At 40.2% G+C, this 21,655-nt stretch overlaps 1 protein-coding gene across 1 annotated transcript; it reads right to left on the bottom strand.

Annotated features, from left to right (window-relative positions):
- Positions 1–4,873: 4,873 nt before the first annotated feature.
- Positions 4,874–14,812, bottom strand: LOC308662862 (5-hydroxytryptamine receptor 3A-like; the record flags this gene model as incomplete). The annotated part of the gene is made up of 9 exons (XM_081319006.1): positions 4,874–5,136; positions 5,974–6,147; positions 7,525–7,735; positions 11,022–11,182; positions 12,405–12,571; positions 13,268–13,377; positions 13,500–13,544; positions 14,070–14,227; positions 14,800–14,812. The coding sequence occupies 9 exons, from the start codon at positions 14,810–14,812 to the stop codon at positions 4,874–4,876; spliced, it is 1,302 nt and encodes a 433-aa protein (XP_081175132.1).
- Between the last annotated feature and the right edge of the window lie 6,843 nt (positions 14,813–21,655).

Here is a 21,655-nt window from a genome sequence, read left to right as displayed (position 1 = left end):
AGTACATTTTATCTTTAACAATCCCCCCTCCCCCCACCCCTACCTAACCCTCCCTGTCCCTCCCCCCCATTTCCCCCTCCCCCCCACTTCCCAGAGCTAAGTACAAGGTATAAAAACAAAGAACAATCATAAACATCCATATACTAACAACAATAAACTATTAAATCTATCGCTCTCTAGCTCATATAAGATAACTACAAGCAATATTAATATTACATATAAAAAGAAAAAAAAAGAAAAAAGAAAGGAAGACTTATTCAAATGCTAAATGAAACTTTTTAGTCCCATATTTGTTCTGGATGCTCCTCAATTCTTGAAGAGTCTGAATGGCTGATGTAAACCAGCCCATAGAGTTAAAAACAGCAAGTATCAAGAATTCATCATAAAAATATTCCACTAGATGTACTTCCAAATGGAGAGGACCAAATCTCAGCATTCCCCAGCCCTCTCCTGAAGTGCCGGGTCTTCAGAACCTCAAGGTAGAAGGGGTCGTCATAAGCACAAAAGATTCGTGCAGCTTGAGTTGAAAAACTGACGGAAGGAAGAATATGAAAAGAGTATCTCATAGGACTTTGCTCTCTCTCAGCACCAGCTTTCTGAATTACCAGCAACATTATGAGGCTTTTGGTCAGGCCAATTGAATGCGCTAGCAAAAAGGGACAGGAGTTTCACGGGAATTCAACTGAAGAGAGGGAAAAGGCAGATGACTGGAAGAGGACAGACCACATTGATCCTTTGCTTTGATCTTTGAAAGAGGAACTTGGTTTCAAAAGGCATTAAGTAACACAGCTGACAAGGAGCTGCAATTCAAGATAAGTAAAGAAATGGACGCGCAGAATTGGACCAACATAAATAAATTTAAGACTCCGGGATCAGGCATGGGAGAACGGAGAGTTTTGAAGAAACTTCTTGTCATTTGGGAGCCCTTTTTTGTGGACTCATGATGGACTGGCAGAGAGCCAGAAGATTGGAAATAGGATCTGCTATGTCAGGGGTGTCAAACTCAATTTCATTGAGGGCCGCATCAACATTGCAGTTGCCCTCAGGGGGCCGGGTGGGTATGGCCAGGGTGGGCGTGGCCTACTGGGTGGGCGTGGCTAGAGTGCGTATGGCTTACTGGGTGGGCATGGCCAGCTCTACATTGTTCGCATCAAGGGTGCCTGTGGGGGCCTGGGCAGGAGTGGGACATATCTGAGGGTCTCTGGCAGAAGGAGGGTCTCTGGGCCAGGGCCAAGGCAGTGGGGGCCGTTCCCTCACTGTTTCCAGGATGGCTTCGCGGGCCGCATGAAACCACTTCGCGGGCCGGATCTGGCCCCCGGGCCTTGTGTTTGACATGTCTGTGCTATGTTCAAAAAGGACCACAGGATGAAAAAAAAACCACAAAAAAAAAAACAAAAACCAACCCAGAGCCTGGCAAACTACAGACTGGTCATCTTAATGTCGATATAAATCTCTGGACAGGTCATTGAGGTGCCAGTTTGTGAGCAATTTGAAAGGGATGTATTGCTTCTCAGGAGCCAGAATGGGTTTATTCAGAATAAGTCGTGCCAAACCAACCTGATCCTCTTTTTTTGATACAAGCCGGCCACTGTAATGGAATAAGGTAGAATAGTCTCACATGAGATTGTAACTGGGAAAAATATTTTCAATATAAAGGCTAGCACCAGAGTATGGCAAATTTTAAATCATGGTGGTTCTGTTTATTCATCACTTGGTTAGATGTATGTGGCAGAGAGCGCGCATGTGCCTGAATGGGATGGAGTGGGACTGCCCCTTGCGCCCAACATCCAAAAGTGTCTCTAAGCTTTTTCCCTTCGTTATCTTCTGTATCTTCCTGCTGCTCTTGCTCGGTGAGAATTATGACCAGGAACTCTTCCCCAAAGAAATCCTGCTGAGTGCTGAATTACATAGGGTTGGCTAAAGTGGAGATTTCTTTCCCTGCTTTCTGCCCTTTCAGTAGTTTATTAAATTGCTTTTAGAATGAAAGTTGGTGATTGTTGAGGGAGAAAAAATGATTTTTGCACCACTCTCAAAGCAAAAAAGAGTGAAGTGTGTCTTAAGTCTATAACACAGAGATAAGATTTGGAAGAGGCTAACACAGACACTTCCTTGATTCATAGGAGTATAAGAAGAGAGAGGAGTCCAGCACAATCAGATTTGGAAGATACTCATGTTGTTGTTGTTAGTTGCGAAGTCGTGTCCGACCCATCGCGACCCGATGGACAACGTTCCTCCAGGATACTCATAGCCTATCTCAATAAATTTGGTTTTAGTCTTCCTGTGGTGTTGATTTTTTGGGGGGGGGGCGGGCTCTGGCCTATCTGGTGGTTTAACACTGGTTTAATACAAATCAAAATATTTATTAAAATGAAAACAAAATTGCAGTTGAAAGAACAAAAACTGAAAACTAAATAAAAAGTTATCCATTGCCTGCTGCTCTGGCCAAAAACATACCTGCACATGCACACAGAAGGCAAGGTAAGTAAAGGTAAAGGTTCCCCCGCACATGCGTGCTAATCGTTTCTGACTCTAGGGGCCGGTGCTCCTCTCTGTTTCAAAGCCGAAGAGCCAGCGCTTGTCCGAGGACGTCTCCGTGGTCATGTGGCCGGCATGACTAGACGCCAAAGGCGCACGGAACGCTGTTACCTTCCCACCGTAGTGGTCCCTATTTTTCTACTTGCATTTTTTACGTGCTTTCGAACTGCTAGGTTGGCAGAAGCTGGGATGAGTAACAGGCGCTCACTCTGCTACGCGGCACTCGGGATTTGACCTGCCAAACTGCCGACCTTCTGATCGACAAGCTCAGCGTCCCAACCCACTGAGCCACCGTGTCCCTTACACAGAAGGCAAAGGTGCCATCAATTCAAATAGCATTCTGGCCAGGTTCTACTTTAAGAAAATTTGCTATAATTATTTATAGAACTTGATTCCTCAACTCATTGTAATACATTAAATCCGTTCCTCACTATCTTATTACTATTCTGTTGGTTAGGCTATAGTCATACATAGGTCACTGATGGCATTGCTGCATTTCTGTTGAAAGGGACCATGCTGATAACTTATTTCCAAGAGCTTCTAGGCTAGAAAAAGAATTAAAAGGTAGCCATTTAAAATCTCGCATTTCTATGACTGCAAGAGTCATCCCTTCTCTTCCAATTACTGAGAAATGAGAACAGGTAGGGACACACAAACAGTTTCAACCAAACATTAATGGAGAATTGATACAACTGCTGAGAGATCTTGTCTTGATCATTATCCCTGCATCTCCAAGGAACTCAGGGGCATGCTTTAAAGATAGCACTTTATGATACAGAAACCTCTACACCAATTTTCCCCACTCTATTTTCACAAATTTATTAGACAAAATGTAGAACACCATATTAAAGAAAAAAATTTTATTTCATAAAGTTCTGAGGGAAAATATGCACTAGACTTGTTTGTCTTTAAAATATATTTTCTTATGTATGTATCAATATTTTAATCCCACATTTCATTATTTTTTTCTTCGATTGTCCATTGGGAAATTTTAGGATTTTAAAAAAATCCTCGTTAGCCCACTACCTTCTTTGACAGCATAGCCAGTCTCTTTGACAACATTGCCCTATCTAGCATGAGTTTGGACCACTAATGCCACAGTTTATATAACATTGTCAAACTCACAACGTCATGTGGCGTGTCACGACGTATCGTGACTTTTTTGCCATTGCCGGCAATGGGGCGGGCATGGTTTTGCTATGATGCATCCGTCCCATGGGCCTGCAGTTTGACACCCCTGATCTACTAAAAGGTGGTTTATCTTGAAGGCTTTATGGTTTAGCTGAAACGGTAATGCTCCTGAAGCAACTACAATGATATTGAGATTAGCAAATAGATTTTTAAAAAGATTTCTACATGATTTTGACAATTTTTTTTATATGTGTACTATCTTGATCATGCATTAGATACCCACATGCATGTGGTTTACATTCAGATGTAGTTAAAGAAATAGGAAAAAAGAAAAGGGAGCAGGACCAAAAATGGTCAGAAGAAGAAAAGAAACCATCTTCAGACCCTGCCTGAAGGACAAATTAGTAGTTCAACTCCACTGTCAAAACACTTTCCTCACGGATCAGTTACGGATATCAACACTTAGTGTTTTGTATTCATAACATTTAAGTACAATTTATTTTTTTATAATACTTTCCTCCTGTCTTGCCACTGAGATCAAATAGGAGGCTAAAGTGTTTAAAATAGATCAGGTCAGGGGCATCCACAAGATATGGCTGGGGAAAATAAGTCAAGATGGTGGACATGATGGTGCAATCAAAGCTCTGCTCATTTTTTATGTGCATTAATTTGCAAGGATCTTCGGTAAGGTTTTCTTTTCCATAATAGCTTTTCATGTGATGAACATTTTGGTGGAAGAAATTTTGAAGAAGAGCTTATTGGCTGAGGACTATGGGTGAAAGGATGTCTTGGGACTAGAGCCAAACATCCCCCGGAAGAAAGGGAAACAAGATCTAGATCTGAGTGGAGGCAGAAATGCCTCTGGTTTTCCTGAATGGGATCTGCAGATTAGACTCATTTCAATGTTTAAAGCATGGTTGGGCTAGCACTTCCCCTCACCCTGGATTTGGAGCATATACTGATGCAGGCAGTAAATTGTTGAAAATGCAATTAAGTGTCACATATACCAAGGCGTATTTCAATTATAGGAGAAGTAGAAGCTTGAAAGCTCATTTTTAAAAATACGGTAGCCTACGTGTGATATGAACACAGACTGGAGGCTGCTTGTCATAATGTGATGAAGGGGAAATTAGCACAATCGTGCTTCATGTGCACATTCTGTGACCTGGGGCCATCAAAATATAGCAAGCTGGTTCCAGACTATACTTCAGCTTCTCCACTGCACCACAATGAAGGCTATAAAACCAAGGGATAAGACCAAGCGGATATAACAAAGGCACTTCCCCAAATGGACATATTTGTCCTTTATGGCAGGGCCAGAAACCTCCTTGCCTTCTTCCAGAGCTAGGTGCTTCTTGATCTGTTGCAGCTCCAGGCTCAGCTGTTTCAGAAACACAAGGCTGTCTGTGTGGTCATTTTCCACCAAAGGAAACTCCCTTGTTGGTTTGTTCTCCATGGCTATCTCTTCTCCTGTATGGGAAAAAGTGAGAGGCAATAAAGTATTATTGCCTTAAAAGAAATTAGGAGATTCTTTCAAGGCCAGAAGTGGCATTTTTAAAACAAATTGTGTGCCACACAGAATGGCTGACGTGCTAGAGATTTGATCTATTCAGAAGGAGCGTGCTGTGGTGGGTGTGCCCATCACAAAAGATACCAAGGTCATGTAGTGAGGAATCTCTCCAGTTACCTCCAAGGTGTAGCGTTCACTCCCTGGTTTACATGGGAGGCAGCAAGCAATTGGGTGGAGGCACTCAAGTAGTGGAGGGAGCAGCCTCAGCAATTTGCCATTTGGCAAATGCCCAATATGATCTTTGTTCTGAATATTAGTGAAATAGTGCTTAACATTGGACCAGGAAGGGGGATATCCAGATTCAAGTCCACCCTCAGCCACAAAACTCATGGGGTGATTTTTTTTTTATTGAAAAGTTTTAAAATACATTTTATCTTTAACAATCCCCCCTCCCCCTCCCCTACCTATCCCTCCCTCCCCCTCCCCCCTCCCCCCCCCTCATGGGGTGATTTTAGACTACATACACATTCAGTTCACTCTATCTCACTGAACGGTTATTGTGAGGAAAAATGGGAGGAGGACAGGCTATGGGCATAGCTGGGTGTTCCTGAAGGGAAAATGAGAGGTAAACCTAAAAATTAGAAATAATATTAAGGAAATGGGCAACCATTCCTATGGCATCCATTTTGTCAGAACCCCCATTTTCACATGGCCAAATGGGCCCCCTGACCTATAGACCTGTCTGCATCCCTCTGCATTTTCTCCTTCTCCTTGTTTGTGTGTTGGCTAAAGCTCACCTACATCCGTGACAAAGTCCTCTGCTTTTATTTTTTCCTTTCGCAAGAATTTTCTTATAAAGTTCTTGGTCTTGAAGGATGGGAACTTTGAATTCTGCTCCTTGAAATATTCCATGCAGGCGTTCTCTAAGATGCCAAGGACCATAAATGCGAAGATTCCAGTAAAAAATATTGCTGTGGAGAAGAAGAAACAGCCCTGATTAGTTGTCCCCATTCTTCTAGCCTTTAAAGAAAACAAGAGACAGGCAGGGAGGCATTATCAGTCTAACAAGCCATTTCTTTTATTTATTTACATATTTACATAGTATAGCAGCTGGGTAGTGTAGTGGTTAGAATGCCACCTTTGATGTGGGAAATCTCAGCTAGCACCCACCTTACCAGTAGGGAACCTTGGGCAAAGACCACTTAATGCTTCACCTGCCTGTCTCAAATATGAGAGTGACATGAACTAGGACAGTCATGCCAGCTTGGATGTCACCTGGATTAACAAAGTCCATGTCAAATGTTGAAGAACCAGGACAATCTGACGATGAGTAGGCTATGGAATCAAACCATACATGGATGAGACATGAGAACCTGGAACTGATGGAATTTTATTTATTTGTTAAATTTATATGCTGCCCATTTCCCCAATAGGATGACTCCAGACAGCTTATATAATGTAAAAAGATAAATAGAAAAGCAACTTACAACTTTAGAACTATACATATTAAAAATGTAAAACTATGCTGAATAATAGAATCAAGAAGATGGATGGGGACAGGGGTGAGGTCTTTTAGCCTATCAACCACCTCCAGGAGTGAGCAATCCCTTGTGGCCCTAAGCCAACTAGCAAAACCAAGTTTAATACCCTTCTGGAAGGCAAAAGGTAGTCCCAACCCTGAAGCTAAACTTCAAAGCCCTCTGTTAACAATCTATTGTTGCACTGAACTTACAGAAAGTCAATAAGCAACTTCTATTCCCTCATAAATTCACTACAGTCATTGACTCTGATCCATCCAGGATCAAATACTATTGACTTCCAGTTTATCATCTTTGCTTTTCATTAAAATAGCTTTCTTTAAAAGGAAGGTGACCATTGAGAATATCCCCATAATACCTGTACAACAAATCTTCCACAAATTGGAACCCAATATATCTTGATAGCCATCCTCTAATTACATACGATGTCTCCATTCTGCAAATTTCATCAGCTTTTCTGAGAAAGTCAAATTCATGCACGCCCCCTTCAACCTCCTCTAACAATTACATTACTATATTTTTCCTTTTCCCAACTTAGATCGCAGCACAGAGCTGTGGCTCTTACGTCAATGAGTTCTGTCCCATGTCAGGGTGACACTTGCTGTGTCCTGCAGAAATCTTTTAGGTTTTAATTCCATGTGGTCGTCCATCATTAAATTTTCTAGTGAAATATATAGACGTTTTATACAATATCCAAGACCCATGACAGATGAATGATTCACACAACATGTTACTTGCTAAAAATGAGTAATCAGCCCTAACTGTTCCAAGGAGTCTACTATTTAATATTCAACATGATTAGGTAGTTACCTATTACTGGTGGATAATCTGATGTTGGTGGTAACTTGTCAATAAGCATCATAGACAAAAATGAAACCTGCAAGATCATGGTCACTTTGAAGGCAATCTTTTCTGCAGGAGAGCCAAAAGCACAAGAAATAGCCATATCCAGCAAGAAGAGAACAAACATTGGCAGAATCACAATTAATTCATGTAGAATGGATCTCCTCGTCATAGCAATCTGTAAAAAGAAAGTTACTAAAGTAACACAACATTTCCAGGACGAACATAAATTTCAGTAGTACAAACTGCTAAATCATCCCAAGGCTAGGCTTAGCTGATTGTTTAAATTATGGTTGTCCAACTTTTTGGCTTGTCTGGGCCACACTGAGTGAAGAGGAATTGTCTTGAGTGACATATAAAATATCTAACACAGTTAATATGTATAAGTAACAGATAATAATGATAAAAGTTCTTATGGGGCCATATTGCTAGCTGTCCAGAGCTGCATGGCCTGTGGACTATGGGTTGCACATGCCTGGTCTAAACCTACTCTATGTCCAAGCAAGGATGTCAAGAGAGAAATTAAAAGGTCAAGATGGCAGCTGCAACTGCTCAATAGAAACCTGTTTCTTTTTTTATGCACTTCAGAGAGCTTTTGATTACATGCCAGAGCCACCATCTTGACTATTTCCTGCTGTCTCCTCCTCCCTCACAGATGCTCCTGGGTCCATGATTTTGGTTTTGACAGCTTCAACACTCAACCAGTGAAGTGGTATACCTCAGTAATTATTCCATTGCTGGATGGTGAAGTGGGGTTAAATCATAGTAACTAATGCTCATGTTCCAGATGTAAAACAGATCAGCTAGAGGGGCTGCTATCCAAAATCAGTCCTATTACTGTTCTGAACTTTTATTTTAGAAGAAAAATTGTTGAAGATGAAAATGGCTCAGGGATAGGATGGAAATCAGCCTTTTTCTATGATCTGGATAGTGATTCCAACATAAACTGTACCCTAATGCAACTTAAACAAAAACAATAGGAGAGGGTTTAATCTCAGGCAAACAGCCATCCAACCTTTATGGTAGATGAGGTTTCAGCTGGGGAAAAGAAGCAGAAAACCACTTTTTTCAGTTGGTCATTGGGCTGTCCATGAATAAGTCACATGAGAAAGTCTAACATTAGTCTTCTTGATTTTAGCAACTTAAAAATGGATGAGACCACAATCTTTCCTTTTCTAGAAATATTTAATATTCTCATACTCTGGGAAATGATAGAATAGCCAAGAGGGACTGAATTAATGCAAATTGCCATTGGAGAGATTCTGAAATTGATCACTAATGCTAGGACCATTTCGTGCTCCAATTTCTAATTGAAAAAATTGTGAGCTATTTCTCTTTGAACAGTTTGTTAGGCAAAGTTCCAGCAAGAATTTTATCTTGTTGACAGAAAAAAAGTATCTTTAAAATTTTAGACTAGAAAGATCCATTAGGGGAAAAAAAGGCTTTGGAGGCTCAGCCAGATGAAAACAGGACAAAAGAGGAAATTATGGTTTTATTGAAAACAAAATGTTTTCAGAACCTAGGCAGAATCTGATGGTTTGGTTCTGCCTCTCTGATTTGCAGCAAAATATCCACCATGGTCTGCAGTAAGGCCCTTTTTGTACATGAGTTATCTTTTTCCAAAACACAGTGAAGACGAATGCAATTTAGTATCTGCGGTGAGAATGAGGTGGTAGCCCCATAAATGCAGTTGGAGGAGGACAAGATAGAAAGACAGTTACTTAAAAAGTAATACTTTCTTAGAAAGTATTTCTTCACAGAAAGAGCAAAGTGGAAGCTTGGAATGAACTTCTGGTGGAAGCAGGGGATCAGTCAGTCAGGCATCTGAATCTAAACATGTTTGGGATAAGCACATGTCCATCATCTGACAAAAGTTTTAAAAAATAAAAATATAAATAATAAATAAAATGTAAAAATAATAATCAAAATTAATAAATAACTCAATAAATTAAAACAACAAGAACAACAAAAACAAATAAACTCAAAGGGCAGATCTGATGGACCACTAGGTCTTTTTTCTGCTGTCAGTTTTCTATGTTTCTAACATACCTAATTAGTACTCTTGTGACATTGGTTGAGCAGAGAAAGAGAGAATGAACCAAAGTCACCCAGTGACTTTCATAGCTGCGTGGTGGTGGTGGGGGAAGGGGTGGGGCTTGAACCTGAGTATTTATTTGAACATCCTTGGCGATATAGATGGCATATACATTTATTTTGGCTTGCTACCTAATACTCCTCTTATTTCCCCCAAACAACAACTTTGTTGGACCTATGAGTTGTAGTCTTACTTTAGGCAAGAAAGCCAGGTGAGTAACATCAGGCCATGAGCTGGGCCTGAGAGAACTGGCCCAAGCTTACCCAGCTGGCTTTCTTGCCTAAAGTAGGACTAGAACTCACAGTCTCCTGCTTTCTCACCCGGTGCCTTTACCAGTAGACCAAACTGGCTGACTGTATATCCATATATACAGTATCTACTTTTCCCATGTTGGAATAACATATTAAATTCTACAATCCATAGCATTGTGGATGCAAGTTCTAGCATCTTCCTTTTTCTGAAATCCAGTGTTCAGCATGGTAACAATCCTTTTATAAATAAATAAATAAATAAATAAATAAATAAATAAATAAATAAATATATTATTATTATTATTATTATTATTATTATTAATAATAATAATAATAATAATAATAATAATAATAATAATAATAATAATAATAATAATACCTATTCCCAATTTCTTATGGAAAGCAAAAATCTCTTTTCTATCCTTCTTTTAAGACCTGGCCTACTCTACCTGATTATTTCACTATTGGAAAGTATCAGTCTGACTTCCAATCAGTTTCCAAACCCTACAAGGAATACATTTGGTTTGAGTTGTCTTGTTTATATGCCCCCTCCCCGATGAAGACTCCACACGTAAAACTCAGAGCATGCTAACTTTGAAAGGCATTGCACTGAATAATGTATAGATTGATTGTAGGGATGGAGACAGAACTGTCTGGATTTGGGGGAAAAATACTGTCAAAAGGATGGGTATAGAATGTGCATCATGTATTTATCCCTGGGGTATTTTCAGACTTTCCTAGTAAATTTGCTTAGGACTGTTCCCTTATCATTTTGCCAAACTTCCCTCAAGAGAAGCACCGGCACCAATACAGTAATTACTAGCTTTGCTTATTTCAGTGGCATTATCAGCACACATTAACAGTATCTTTCAAAGTACATAAACAGAACCTTGCAAGTCGGAAAGTGCATGTCTTCCCCACCACCTTTACAGCCTAAGAAGCCAGGGAGGGTCTCTTCTGAGACGTCTGCCATTCCCACATTCCTTCTGAGGGCCCAGGTGTTGCTTGTCTGATTGTTCCCCTGGCTGTGGCTCTTTCCTGTCTCCCAGGCTTGCTCCCACATATCATTACATCATCTGACAAAGAAGATGTATAGTAAATGCATCAATACACCATACCTCATAGATGACTGAACTGTATTTGGAGACGCCATAAATTTGAGATTCCTCAATGATCTCCACTTTCTCAAACTTCCATTCTCCACCAGCTAAATAATGGTGGCGACTGTCTTGGTTTGTCTTTTGGGAAGTTTTAATGCTTTTTATCTTCACTTCATTTTCTGGAAAGAATATAAGACCCATGACCCAGAGGACTGCCAATTCAGAACGGTCGGAACAAAGACAGTCCTATACTGAATATATAGAAGGTTCATCCCTTTCCTGTTACCTCCAAGTATACAGCTAATCCTCAACTTATAAGCATTCATTTAACAACCATTCAAAGTTACAATGGCACTGAACAAAGTGACTTACTGCTGGTCCTCACGCTTATGACCGCCACAGCAACCTCAGAGTCACATGATCAAAATTCAGGTCCTTGGCAACAAGCATGTATTTTGTGACAGTTGCAGTGTCCCAGGGTCCTGTGTGATCACCATTTGCAACCTTCCCAGCTGGTTTCTGACAAGCAAAGTCGATGGGAGAGGGAACCGAATTTGCTTAACAGCAGTATGATCCATTTAACTACTGCAGTGATTCATTTAACAACCAAGATTATAAAACTGGGCATGAGTCACTTCACAACCACATTGTTTAGCAACAGAAATTCTGGCCCTAACTGTGGGTTGTAATTTGAGGACCACGTGTATTGGGATAGCATTTCCCAAGTGTCTGGCCATGACATCTGAGAAGCAGCCAGACTGGGAAGTCTGATATAAAATATATGCATAAAACAAAATGAAAACTGATGATTCCATTAAGATGTTATATTCTGTAATATGGGCTGAAATCTTCCCTTTAGTGATTAGTGATGGAAATGAGCAATAATCATATATGAATGTATACATGTACTGTACCGTATATAAATTTATGAGGCAGCCCAACTCACAAATTTCAGTGGAATGGTTGGAAGGCTAATATAGGATTAAAACAAGTATAAAATCAAGACAAATAAAACAACAAATAAATTAAACTTAGCCTACATCATTCAGTACCCCAAAGCTTTACAAATGGGCTCATCCACCGTCTGGCCCAAAGTCTTACAAAAGCGATCAGAATCTGGGTGGGTGAGACAATAAGAATTAGCTGATCCAAAAGACAAGCACTGTGATAGAGAAAGCACACTTCCTGTCTTCTAATAGATGATGTGGAGAAAGTGCATTAACAAAATAAGAAAAACATAAAGCAGATACATTACAGACTGCAGCAATGGTAGGCTGAAGTGCAGAAACCAGAGAGATATGGAGAATGTGTGCACGAGTATAGCTTCAGAAGTCTGTGTAGAAAGGAAGGGCAAGCAAAATTCATGATAAGCCATAATTGCACGGTGCTCCTCTCAGATACCTTCATGGAATGGTGCCATAGTTAAGTTGCACTTTTGCTCATCGAAAGGAAATGGGTGAATATCCAAGTTGCAGGCAGAAGTGAGTTGCTGTGCTTGAAATAAAGAAATGGAGCCATCAAAGGATATGCCAACATAACGGCTAGCCATGTACTTATCTTCATCTGCCCTGAAAGAAAAATATTGTAATTAATAAAAGTTTGTTTTGCACATATTAGACAATATTGCTGTCAAATATGTGCAAAATATATATAAGGAAATCTCTTTAATGGCACAACAATCAAAATACGTGAGAAAATTTCTTCATTGTTATAACAGCCAACTAGCCAGCCACAAAATCCAACTGACAGAAATGACAGAATTTAAATTTTCCTGATGCTGATGCTAGAGATGGTTTGGTTTTGATCATAATTTAAGCCTGTAATAAAATACTACCAGTATAATACCTATAATATTGAATAGGTGTCAGGCCCACTAACCAAAATAGAGCTTACTTCTGGGCAATGTTTCTGCCCCATAAATTAGTAAAACCAAGAACCTCAAGTAATCTGTTTTCTACAGCTCCGTTGAATTAAGCAAATAGTCAGATTTGTAACAAACCCTGTTCTAGGGAATGTTAAATTGTATCAGAACTGGGTGCAAAATTCACTGGATATGTCTGAAATATTGGCAGTTGGTGTCAAAACTCTGCTTTTCTTTATGGTACTCCTAATGTCTAGAGGTGGGAATGAATTAGAACTTTGAGTCAACGTGTATAAATGTAGCAGTCAATACTGTTAGTACTGTAATACTGTATTACTATGAATTTTCTCTAAAAATGAAGTTTTAAAACATATTTAAAAGCTAAGGAAAATAGAAAAGATACTGTTCATCTATGGAAATGTGAGGAGTCCAGAAAAGGTTCACAGGAAGAGTGATTTTGGTAATGTTACAGAAGTCCAAAGGGTTCCAGCTGATAAATTCATTTTTCCAGACCTAATAAAGAACAAAGAAATAATTTAAAAGGTGTATATTATCTTTTTAAAAACACTAATCTAGGTTTCTAGAAAATACAGATATCTTTGCTACTGGTAGAAGAGCAAAACGAGTACCCTTACCATATGTAGCCAGAAGTAGAATGTGACCACTTGTAATTTTTCCTGCTGCAAAGGAGGAAAAAAGAAGAAAAAAATGAATGCACCCTTCTTCCAGCCTTCAGAAATCAGACATAATCCACAATTTAGTCAGCCATGTGCCATATTGCATCAATGGAAATCTTTTCACAGTAAGTGAATTTCTCTGATCACAGGGAATGCCTCTGAGACCATCGGGGAAATGCCATGATGGATCTGTCAGTAGTGTGTGTGATTAGGTGTATTTGTGTGTACAAATCAAGTTCATTGTTGCAGGGGAGTGGAGTGGAAAATAAGATGATTTACATATACATATACATATACATATAATCACATGCACACATACTGACAGATCCATCATGGCATTCCATGATAGCCTCAGCTGGATCTACCTTTCTAGAAGAAACAAGAATTCTGCTTGTCTCCTTCTAACAAATCATACATATGAGAAAGTCTTAATTCTCCTTTCCCAACTAATGCTTTTACAGTATCTCTGTTCACTGTTTGCATCACTTTTGCTTCAGAACAGCAGACACAGCAATCATTCTCTCTTACCACTGAAAGAATGGAGATGAGAGTGAAATCAAGGCCAACTTCCAAAGTCTCTTCCCAATTCTTCTTTGGTATAGAATATAAAAGGAGTTCCCTCTTGGAGGAGATGTTCAGGTACTCGGCCACATCATGATAGTTACAGATCTGTTTCATGCTAGCATCTGGGAAGCACAATATGGAAATCAACAAACACGTTCTTTGGTGTGTGTGTGTGTGTGTGTGTGTGTGTGTGTGTGTGTGTTTAAACAGAATAATACAACACTATTCTCCTTTAGGGGTGGATAAAACATTCCACCGTTCTCCACCTTTGAATGTTTTGTAGCAATAGGAATAGCACTGAGACCCATAGAGCTTTACAGCCCTCTCTATGCGATTTACAGAGTCAGCTTATTGCCCCCAACAATCTGGGTCCTCATTTTACCAACTTTATATCTCACACACTTCTTCTATCTACGTACGGGTGTATTTCTCAACTTCGGTGAAATAAAAAACTTTGGTACAATCAAATCAGTAACAATATATTTGTTCCTAGCATGGGCCACATGAAATGGACCATCCACATAACTGTTAAATAAGAACCTCAAGAAAGTGGCTGCCAAGGAATACATCCTACAGTACATTCTTGCTGCTTGTTCATTTTGCTTTCTCAAACATTCAAACATCATTAATCTTATTTTGAAAATATATATATCAAGGATGGGATTTTTTTTCCTGCAGAGAATAAGTTGCTCACCTCTACTTGCCATCATTGCTATTCTTCATTCCAATCATAACCCATGCATGCGCTACAATAGATTTATCAGTTCCTAGGAATATAATTGGGTAGGAGAAGAAAAAAATGTATTTACCTGACAGCCAAGAGAAGAGAAAAACCATTCTAACTGTTCTCCACATTCTTCTTCTTTCTCAGAAGTTTTGAAAATATTTAAAGTAGAACGGAGAAGTGTCTAGACCACAGAATTTACTGAAGCAAGAAAATGAAATAGTTTTGCCTTTGAGTTCGACATCTCCTGGCTATAGGAAAGCCACGTTTAATATCTGAAGCCCTTTATGACAGTTCTAAATATTTGCTGATAAATTAGTCTATCTAAATCAGATTTTCCTCTTTCCTGTCAGTGGGGCTAAGGAGAAGATCACTCTCATAAAAAGCTTCTCTTTCTCTTCCTCTTCTGGTTAATTAATAAATTGTTGCCCATTAGTGCCCATTAGTTATTACTTTTTGAAGTCTTGATGTTGTTCTCTCTGAGGTCATGATTTAGCAAATCATTTTATGCACTCTTGGCAATCGTAGTCTGTCTGACTGGAAGTATAAAGAACTGGTAGGGATCAAATTTGAAAGTCTGATACCCTGTCTTGTAATAATTAGAATGTACCTGTGATTATGTCGTATTTTTCATATTCACTGTTTTATTCCAGGATGTTTGTTTGCATATAACCTATATTACTATTGGCACAAGTATCATCTGAGAATCTAAAGAATTGTTATTGGGGAAAGATACTGAAAACTGTTTGGGGTCTAGTTTCATTCCTCCAAAGCTGTGATAACTGAAAACTTTACAGTTATTTGTTGTTATTTAACAGTTCAGGAAAACAAATGATTTTTCAAGAGCATTTGGACAAAAACGCTTTCTCCTCACCCCAGATGGGACTCGAACCCACAATCCCTGGCTTAGGAGGCCAGTGCCTTATCCATTAGGCCACTGGGGCTCTGTGGGTTAAATGTGTTACACTTCTCGCCTCTTACAGAAAAACTGTTATTATTTCCTCCCCACCCCACCCCGCTGTATGTAAGTTTTTTTAGTCGTCGCTTTTATGCAGATGCTTTCCGTTCATTTTCTTTTGCAAAAAAACCCCCACATAAGTTCTAAATAGGCTAAAAATAAAATGACATCGTGCGTTATAATGTTGTGCTTCGTTCACTATTCTGTTCCAAAGTTTTGATGCAGCGTCACGTATTGTTCGCTGCATAAAACCAAATACAGAATAACACCATATCTGGAGAAGAATACAAACGATGGATGATTTTTTATTTCGTGTAATTATTGGGCGTTTCAGCCGGTGGATAGTAAATCGGCAATTACATCTTTTAGTTGTAGATCTACTGTCAACATACTAAAATAATCGACCACGAAGGGACTCGAACCCTCAATCTTCTGATCCGAAGTCAGACGCCTTATCCATTAGGCCACGCGGTCGCCTACTGATGGAGTCTTGTGTTGTAAACAGAAGGTTATCGCATAGATGGTTATTGTCATTTTCTTAAGTAGTTGTGAAATTAATATTATTTTACTCTTGCCAACTTCTGCTTAAGATGAATATTTATTCCTTTAAAACACTGTTTTCACTACTGCAGTTTTTTCTGCAGACAAAACATCCTGAGCTGTTGCTATTCATTCCTCAGAAAGTGTATAAAGCAATACTTGTTGTTGTTAGTTGCAAAGTCGTGTCCGACCCATCGCGACCCCATGGACAACATTCCTCCAGACCTTCCTGTCCTTTAACATCTTCTGGAGTCCATTTAGGCTCACACGTGCTGCTTCAGCAATACTAGCAGTGGTCATATTAATAACAATCAATCAATCAGAATAGAGCTGGAGGGGACCCCGGAGGTCTTCTAGTCCAGCCCCCTGCTCGAGAGGACTCCCTATATCATTTCAGACAAGTGATTGTCCAGTCTCTTCTTAAAAACCTTGAGTGATGAAGCACATCATCTGAAGGCAAACTGTTCCTCTGGTTAATTGTCCTCACTGTTAGGAAGTTTCTCCTTAATTCCAGGTTGCTTCTCTCCTTGATTAGTTTCCATCCATTGTTTCTTGTCTTGCCTTTTGGTGCTTTGGAAAATAATTTGATCCCCTCCTTCTTGTGCAGTCTCTCAAATACTGGAATACTGTTATCATGTCCCCCCTGGTCTTTCTTTTCTCTTGACTGGCCATTCCCAAATCCTGCAACCATTCTTCATAGGTTTTAGTCTCCAGGCCTTTAATCATTTTAGTAATGTTGTGACCAAAACTGGATGCAGTATTCCAGATGTGGCCTTACTAAGGCTTTATAAAGTACTACTAATACTTCATGTGAGTTTGATTCTATGCCTCTGTTTATACAACCAAGGATTGTATTAGCTTTTTTGGCTGCTGACTCACGCTGCTGACTCATGTTTAAGTGATCATTCACTCCAAGGTTCTTCTCACAGTTATTGTTTTGGAGACAGGTTTCACCTAATCTGTACTTGTACCTTTGGTTTTTCCTGCCCAGGTGTAAAACCTTGCTTTTTTCCATATTAAATATCATTTAGTTGGATAGGGCCCATTGTTCAAGTCTGTCAAAATCTTTTTGGATTCTAAGCTTGTCTTCTAGGGTGTTGGCAATTCCTCCCACTTTGATGTCATCTGCAAATTTGATAAGATCCCCTTCTATTCCCTCATCTAAGTCATTTATGAAGATATTGAAGAGTACTGGGCCTAAGACAGAAACTTGTGGTATCCCACCGCTTACTTCCCTTCATGTAGATGTAGTACCATTAAGGACTACTCATTTAGTTCGATTTGTCAGCCAGTTACAAATCCATCTGATGGTGATGCTGTCAATCCCACATTTTTCTAGTTTACCAAGAAGTATGTTGTGGTCTACTTTGTCAAATGCCTTGCTGACATCTAAATATACTATGCCCACAGCATTTCACTGGTCTATTAATTTAGTCACTTTGTCAAAGAATGAAGTAAGATTGGTTTGGCATGATCTGTTTTTAACAAACTTGTGTTGGCTACTAGTTATAACTTTATTTGTTTCTAGATGTTCACAGATCTGTTTTTGATTATTTTTTCCAGTATCTTCCCAGGTACTGATGTCAGGCTGATTGGTCTGTAGTTTCCTGGGTCTGTTTTTCCCCCTTTTTGAAGATGGGAACCACATCAGACCTTTTCCAATCCTCAGGCAGTTCCACAGTGCTCCACATTTTTTTTAAAGATATGATACAATGGTTCTGAGGTAATATCTGCCAGCTCCTTCAGAACTCTGGGATATAATCCATCAGGTCCTGGTGATTTATATTCATCAATGTCAGATAGATGTTTTCTTACCATTTTCTTGCTTATTTTAATTTTTATTTCTAATTAGTCTTTTACAGTTATGTTTTTGGTAGGTGGCCTATAGTTTCTTTTTGTGTGAAGACTGATGCAAAGAATGAGTTAAGCAGCTCTGCTTTCTCTCTACTGCCTGTTACTTCCTTGCCATCTTCGCTCTTTAGTGGACCGATTGTTTCCTTGACCTTTTTTTTTGTTACATGTTTATATGTTGAAAGAAACTTTTTTAAATATTATCTTTGACTTTTGTTCATTCTGAGCCTTTGCTTTCCTGACTTCTTCTTTGCAGATTCGGACTATCTGCTGATATTCTGCCTTAGTTATGTGTCCTTCTTTCCATTTTTGGTACTTATCCTTTTTGTCTTTCAGTTTATCAGAGTGATCTTTGCACAACCATGCTGGTTTCTTCTTGGATTTTTTCTTTTTCTTTTTCAGTGGTGTTGTATTGGACTGGGCTTTTATGATTATATTTTTTAGTGTTTCCCATACTTCTTGAGTTGTTTTCCCTTTAAGGATTTTTATCTATGAAATTTTGATTAGACTTGAACCCGAAATAACTTTATGTATGATTGACTTGCGAGGCCGGTGTGTTGTGTGCAATTAGCTCACATGGTGTAACAAGATGGTGGACTTGTTGTCACTGTGAGTTGTGGGGGGGGCATGAAGGGAGGCTCAGCCAATCTCAATGTATGCATGATTGTACTTTGACAATAAAGGTTCATTCAAGGACTCTGAGTTTGTTAAAATCACTCTTTTAAAGTTTAGGGATTATATTCTATTGCTTGTGTCTGCATTATATTGGATTCCAGTATGACATGGTCACTCTCGCTCAAGGTTCCTGCAATTTCAACTCCCTCTATCACTTCTTCTCTATTAGTAAGAATTAGGTCTAGTATAGCTTTTCCTCTAATTCCCTCTTTTGGGTGACAAAGTTGTCAGCTAAGTTGGTTAGCAATATGTTCCATCTCCCACTTGCTGCAGTTTGTTTCCCAGTCGATATAAGGGGAATATCCAGCAACAGCTGCTGCTTCTTCTCTCTCTTTTTCTTCCTTGCCTGCTGAGCTATCTTTCTACAGCTTCTTCTCTGTCCCCTTCTCTTTTCCTGTTGTCTTTCCCCCCCCCCTTTCCCACCCAAACCACCTTCTTTTATATCTTCTCCTCTCCTCCCCCTCCTTTCTTCAGTTCACCTCCAGCTGCGGGCTGCTTCCAGAAGCACCAATCAGTTGGAGCCAATCAGCTGGAGCTTTGCTGACTCCTGGGGCTTCTGCCGAACCCAGACAGTCCTGTAGCTGCTGCTGCCTCTCCCTCAGGCTTGGGTCGCTTAGCTCATTCCCCTCCCCTGCTACACTTCTCTAGGACGGTCACATACCACCTGCCATGTGCCAAAGTACCACAGGTGGTATGCATATCACCGGTTGAAAAGCCCTGATCTAGGGTGTTGGCTATTCCTGCCAGCTTAGTATCATCTGCAAATTTGGTAAGTTCCCCTTCTGTTCCCTCATCTAAGTTGTTTATGAAGTTATTGAACAGTACTGGGCCTAAATCAGAACCTTGTGGGTACCTCACTGCTTATTTCCCTCCACGTAGACATGGTACCATCAAAGTCTACTCGCTGAGTACGCTTTGTCAGCCAGTTACAAATCCATCTGATGGTGATACTGTCCCACTTTTTTCTAGCTTGGGACTGCTATGGCTACATTTCCATCATGTATCACTTTTCAGGACCAGCTATCTACTTTTGGGGCAAAGAACCATCGCCTCCATGTCTGGCTACTAGGTCTTTGAGGGATCGCTAGAGAAATAGGTGTGGATGTGGGGTGGGAAGGTGGTTCTTTGCCAGCCAGCTATCCCTTTGAGGTGTTCTGTGGAATTGGAGATGTATTGGAATGTAAGGTTTTTCAGCTCAGAATCCACATAAATGCCAGTGAGACTCTCAACACGAGGCTACTGCAAAAGAAACAGCTTTATTCTTTGGCCAAAGGAAAGCTGGGTGTCCCGATCTCCCGTGCCTGACACAGCGAGATGTAGGAGAAAAGGCACCCTTTTATAGCTAAAACACTTTCTCATGCTAACAGGCTAAAAGATTTCTTTTTTATCCGAATAGGTGTTTTCTTTATCTATCAGGTTAGTTCAGTTACAGCTTGTTACAGGGCTTTGCTTGGAATACACAATTGCTGGCAGAACTTTCTCCTTGAGCAGATACATTTGCAAGTTAAAGTGGAAGAAGGATACATTGCAAACTATAGCCAACACATTTAAAGTTACAGCTTAGCTTTTTTTTTCTCTTCTTGGTCAGCACAATTTTAAGTTATCTCTGAGCAAAGCACAGAGCACAAACGAGAAAGAATAAACAATGGCTGGGTTATACATTGATCCCTTCAGGAAAACAGAGAAAATTGCTCTTTAGCCACCCCTCCATACAAGTAAAGCTGTACATCTAGCCCTTATGGCTGACCTTACAACAACACGTCATAAGTGGCGATGGTGGCTACAATTTTGTACCCCTGTCCAGTGGTCTTCCAGAAACTGTAGAAGAAATAAAAAAGAGGTGGGGGTCTTTTGCTGCCAGTGCCAGATACTAGTTGTTATGTATATAGGAGATGTTACACAGATATAAGCCACTGACACCACCAGGTGGCAGGGTGCCCTGTCCGGATTGGCAGGGTAGTCTTTGGCGGGAAATCCAGATAATGGGATTGGTTCCAAGTATACCTGGCTAGGTATATAAGTGGGGCAGTTGCCCCTTTGTTTGCCCAGTCTGTGAGACATCAATAAAGAGTTGAAATGCTGAACCCTGGTGTCCTAAGTCGTCCATCTTGGCCATGCGGTCCAGAGCCCACTATTTAACACTGGCGACGAGGATGGGATGCTGTTTCAAACAGAGCTGAAGTCACAAGGAAGGTGGAAAGGCAAATCTTTCCCAAGGGAACCTTTCTAACGCTGAAGATGCTCAGAAGCAGGAAAGGTAAACTTTCTGAACCTTTCCTAACGAAGCAGCATTGAAGGACCGGCGCAACGTGGCTAAGTTCAGAGCGACCAGCGAATTCCGCTTCAACATCGATGAACCAGAGCAATGGGAAGCTAGAGAAACAGGTGTGGATGTGGGGTGGGAAGGTGGTTCTTTGCCAGCCAGCTATCCCTTTGAGGTGTTCTGTGGAATTGGAGATGTATTGGAATGTAAGGTTTTTCAGCTCAGAATCCACATAAATGCCAGTGAGACTCTCAACACGAGGCTACTGCAAAAGAAACAGCTTTATTCTTTGGCCAAAGGAAAGCTGGAAGCGCATCTGGGACAGATCGAAGGGTTCCTGATGATCAACAAGATCACAGAAGACAAAATGAAAACAGCGGCGCTTTTGTGCCTAAGTGGTCAGGATGTGTATGATGTGGCCGTGGGACTGTGCTCACCGACGCCCGTCGCAAACGTCTCTTATGCTGACCTCAAAGCGAAGTTGGTTGAACATTTCATGCCGGTGAGAGCCCCAATGTATTGGCGGTACCAATTCATTC

Source organism: Vipera berus (assembly GCF_964194415.1).
Source record: "Vipera berus genome assembly, chromosome: 2".
NCBI classification, from domain to species: Eukaryota; Metazoa; Chordata; class Lepidosauria; order Squamata; family Viperidae; genus Vipera; species Vipera berus.
This window is presented reverse-complemented; position numbering and strand designations above follow the sequence as displayed.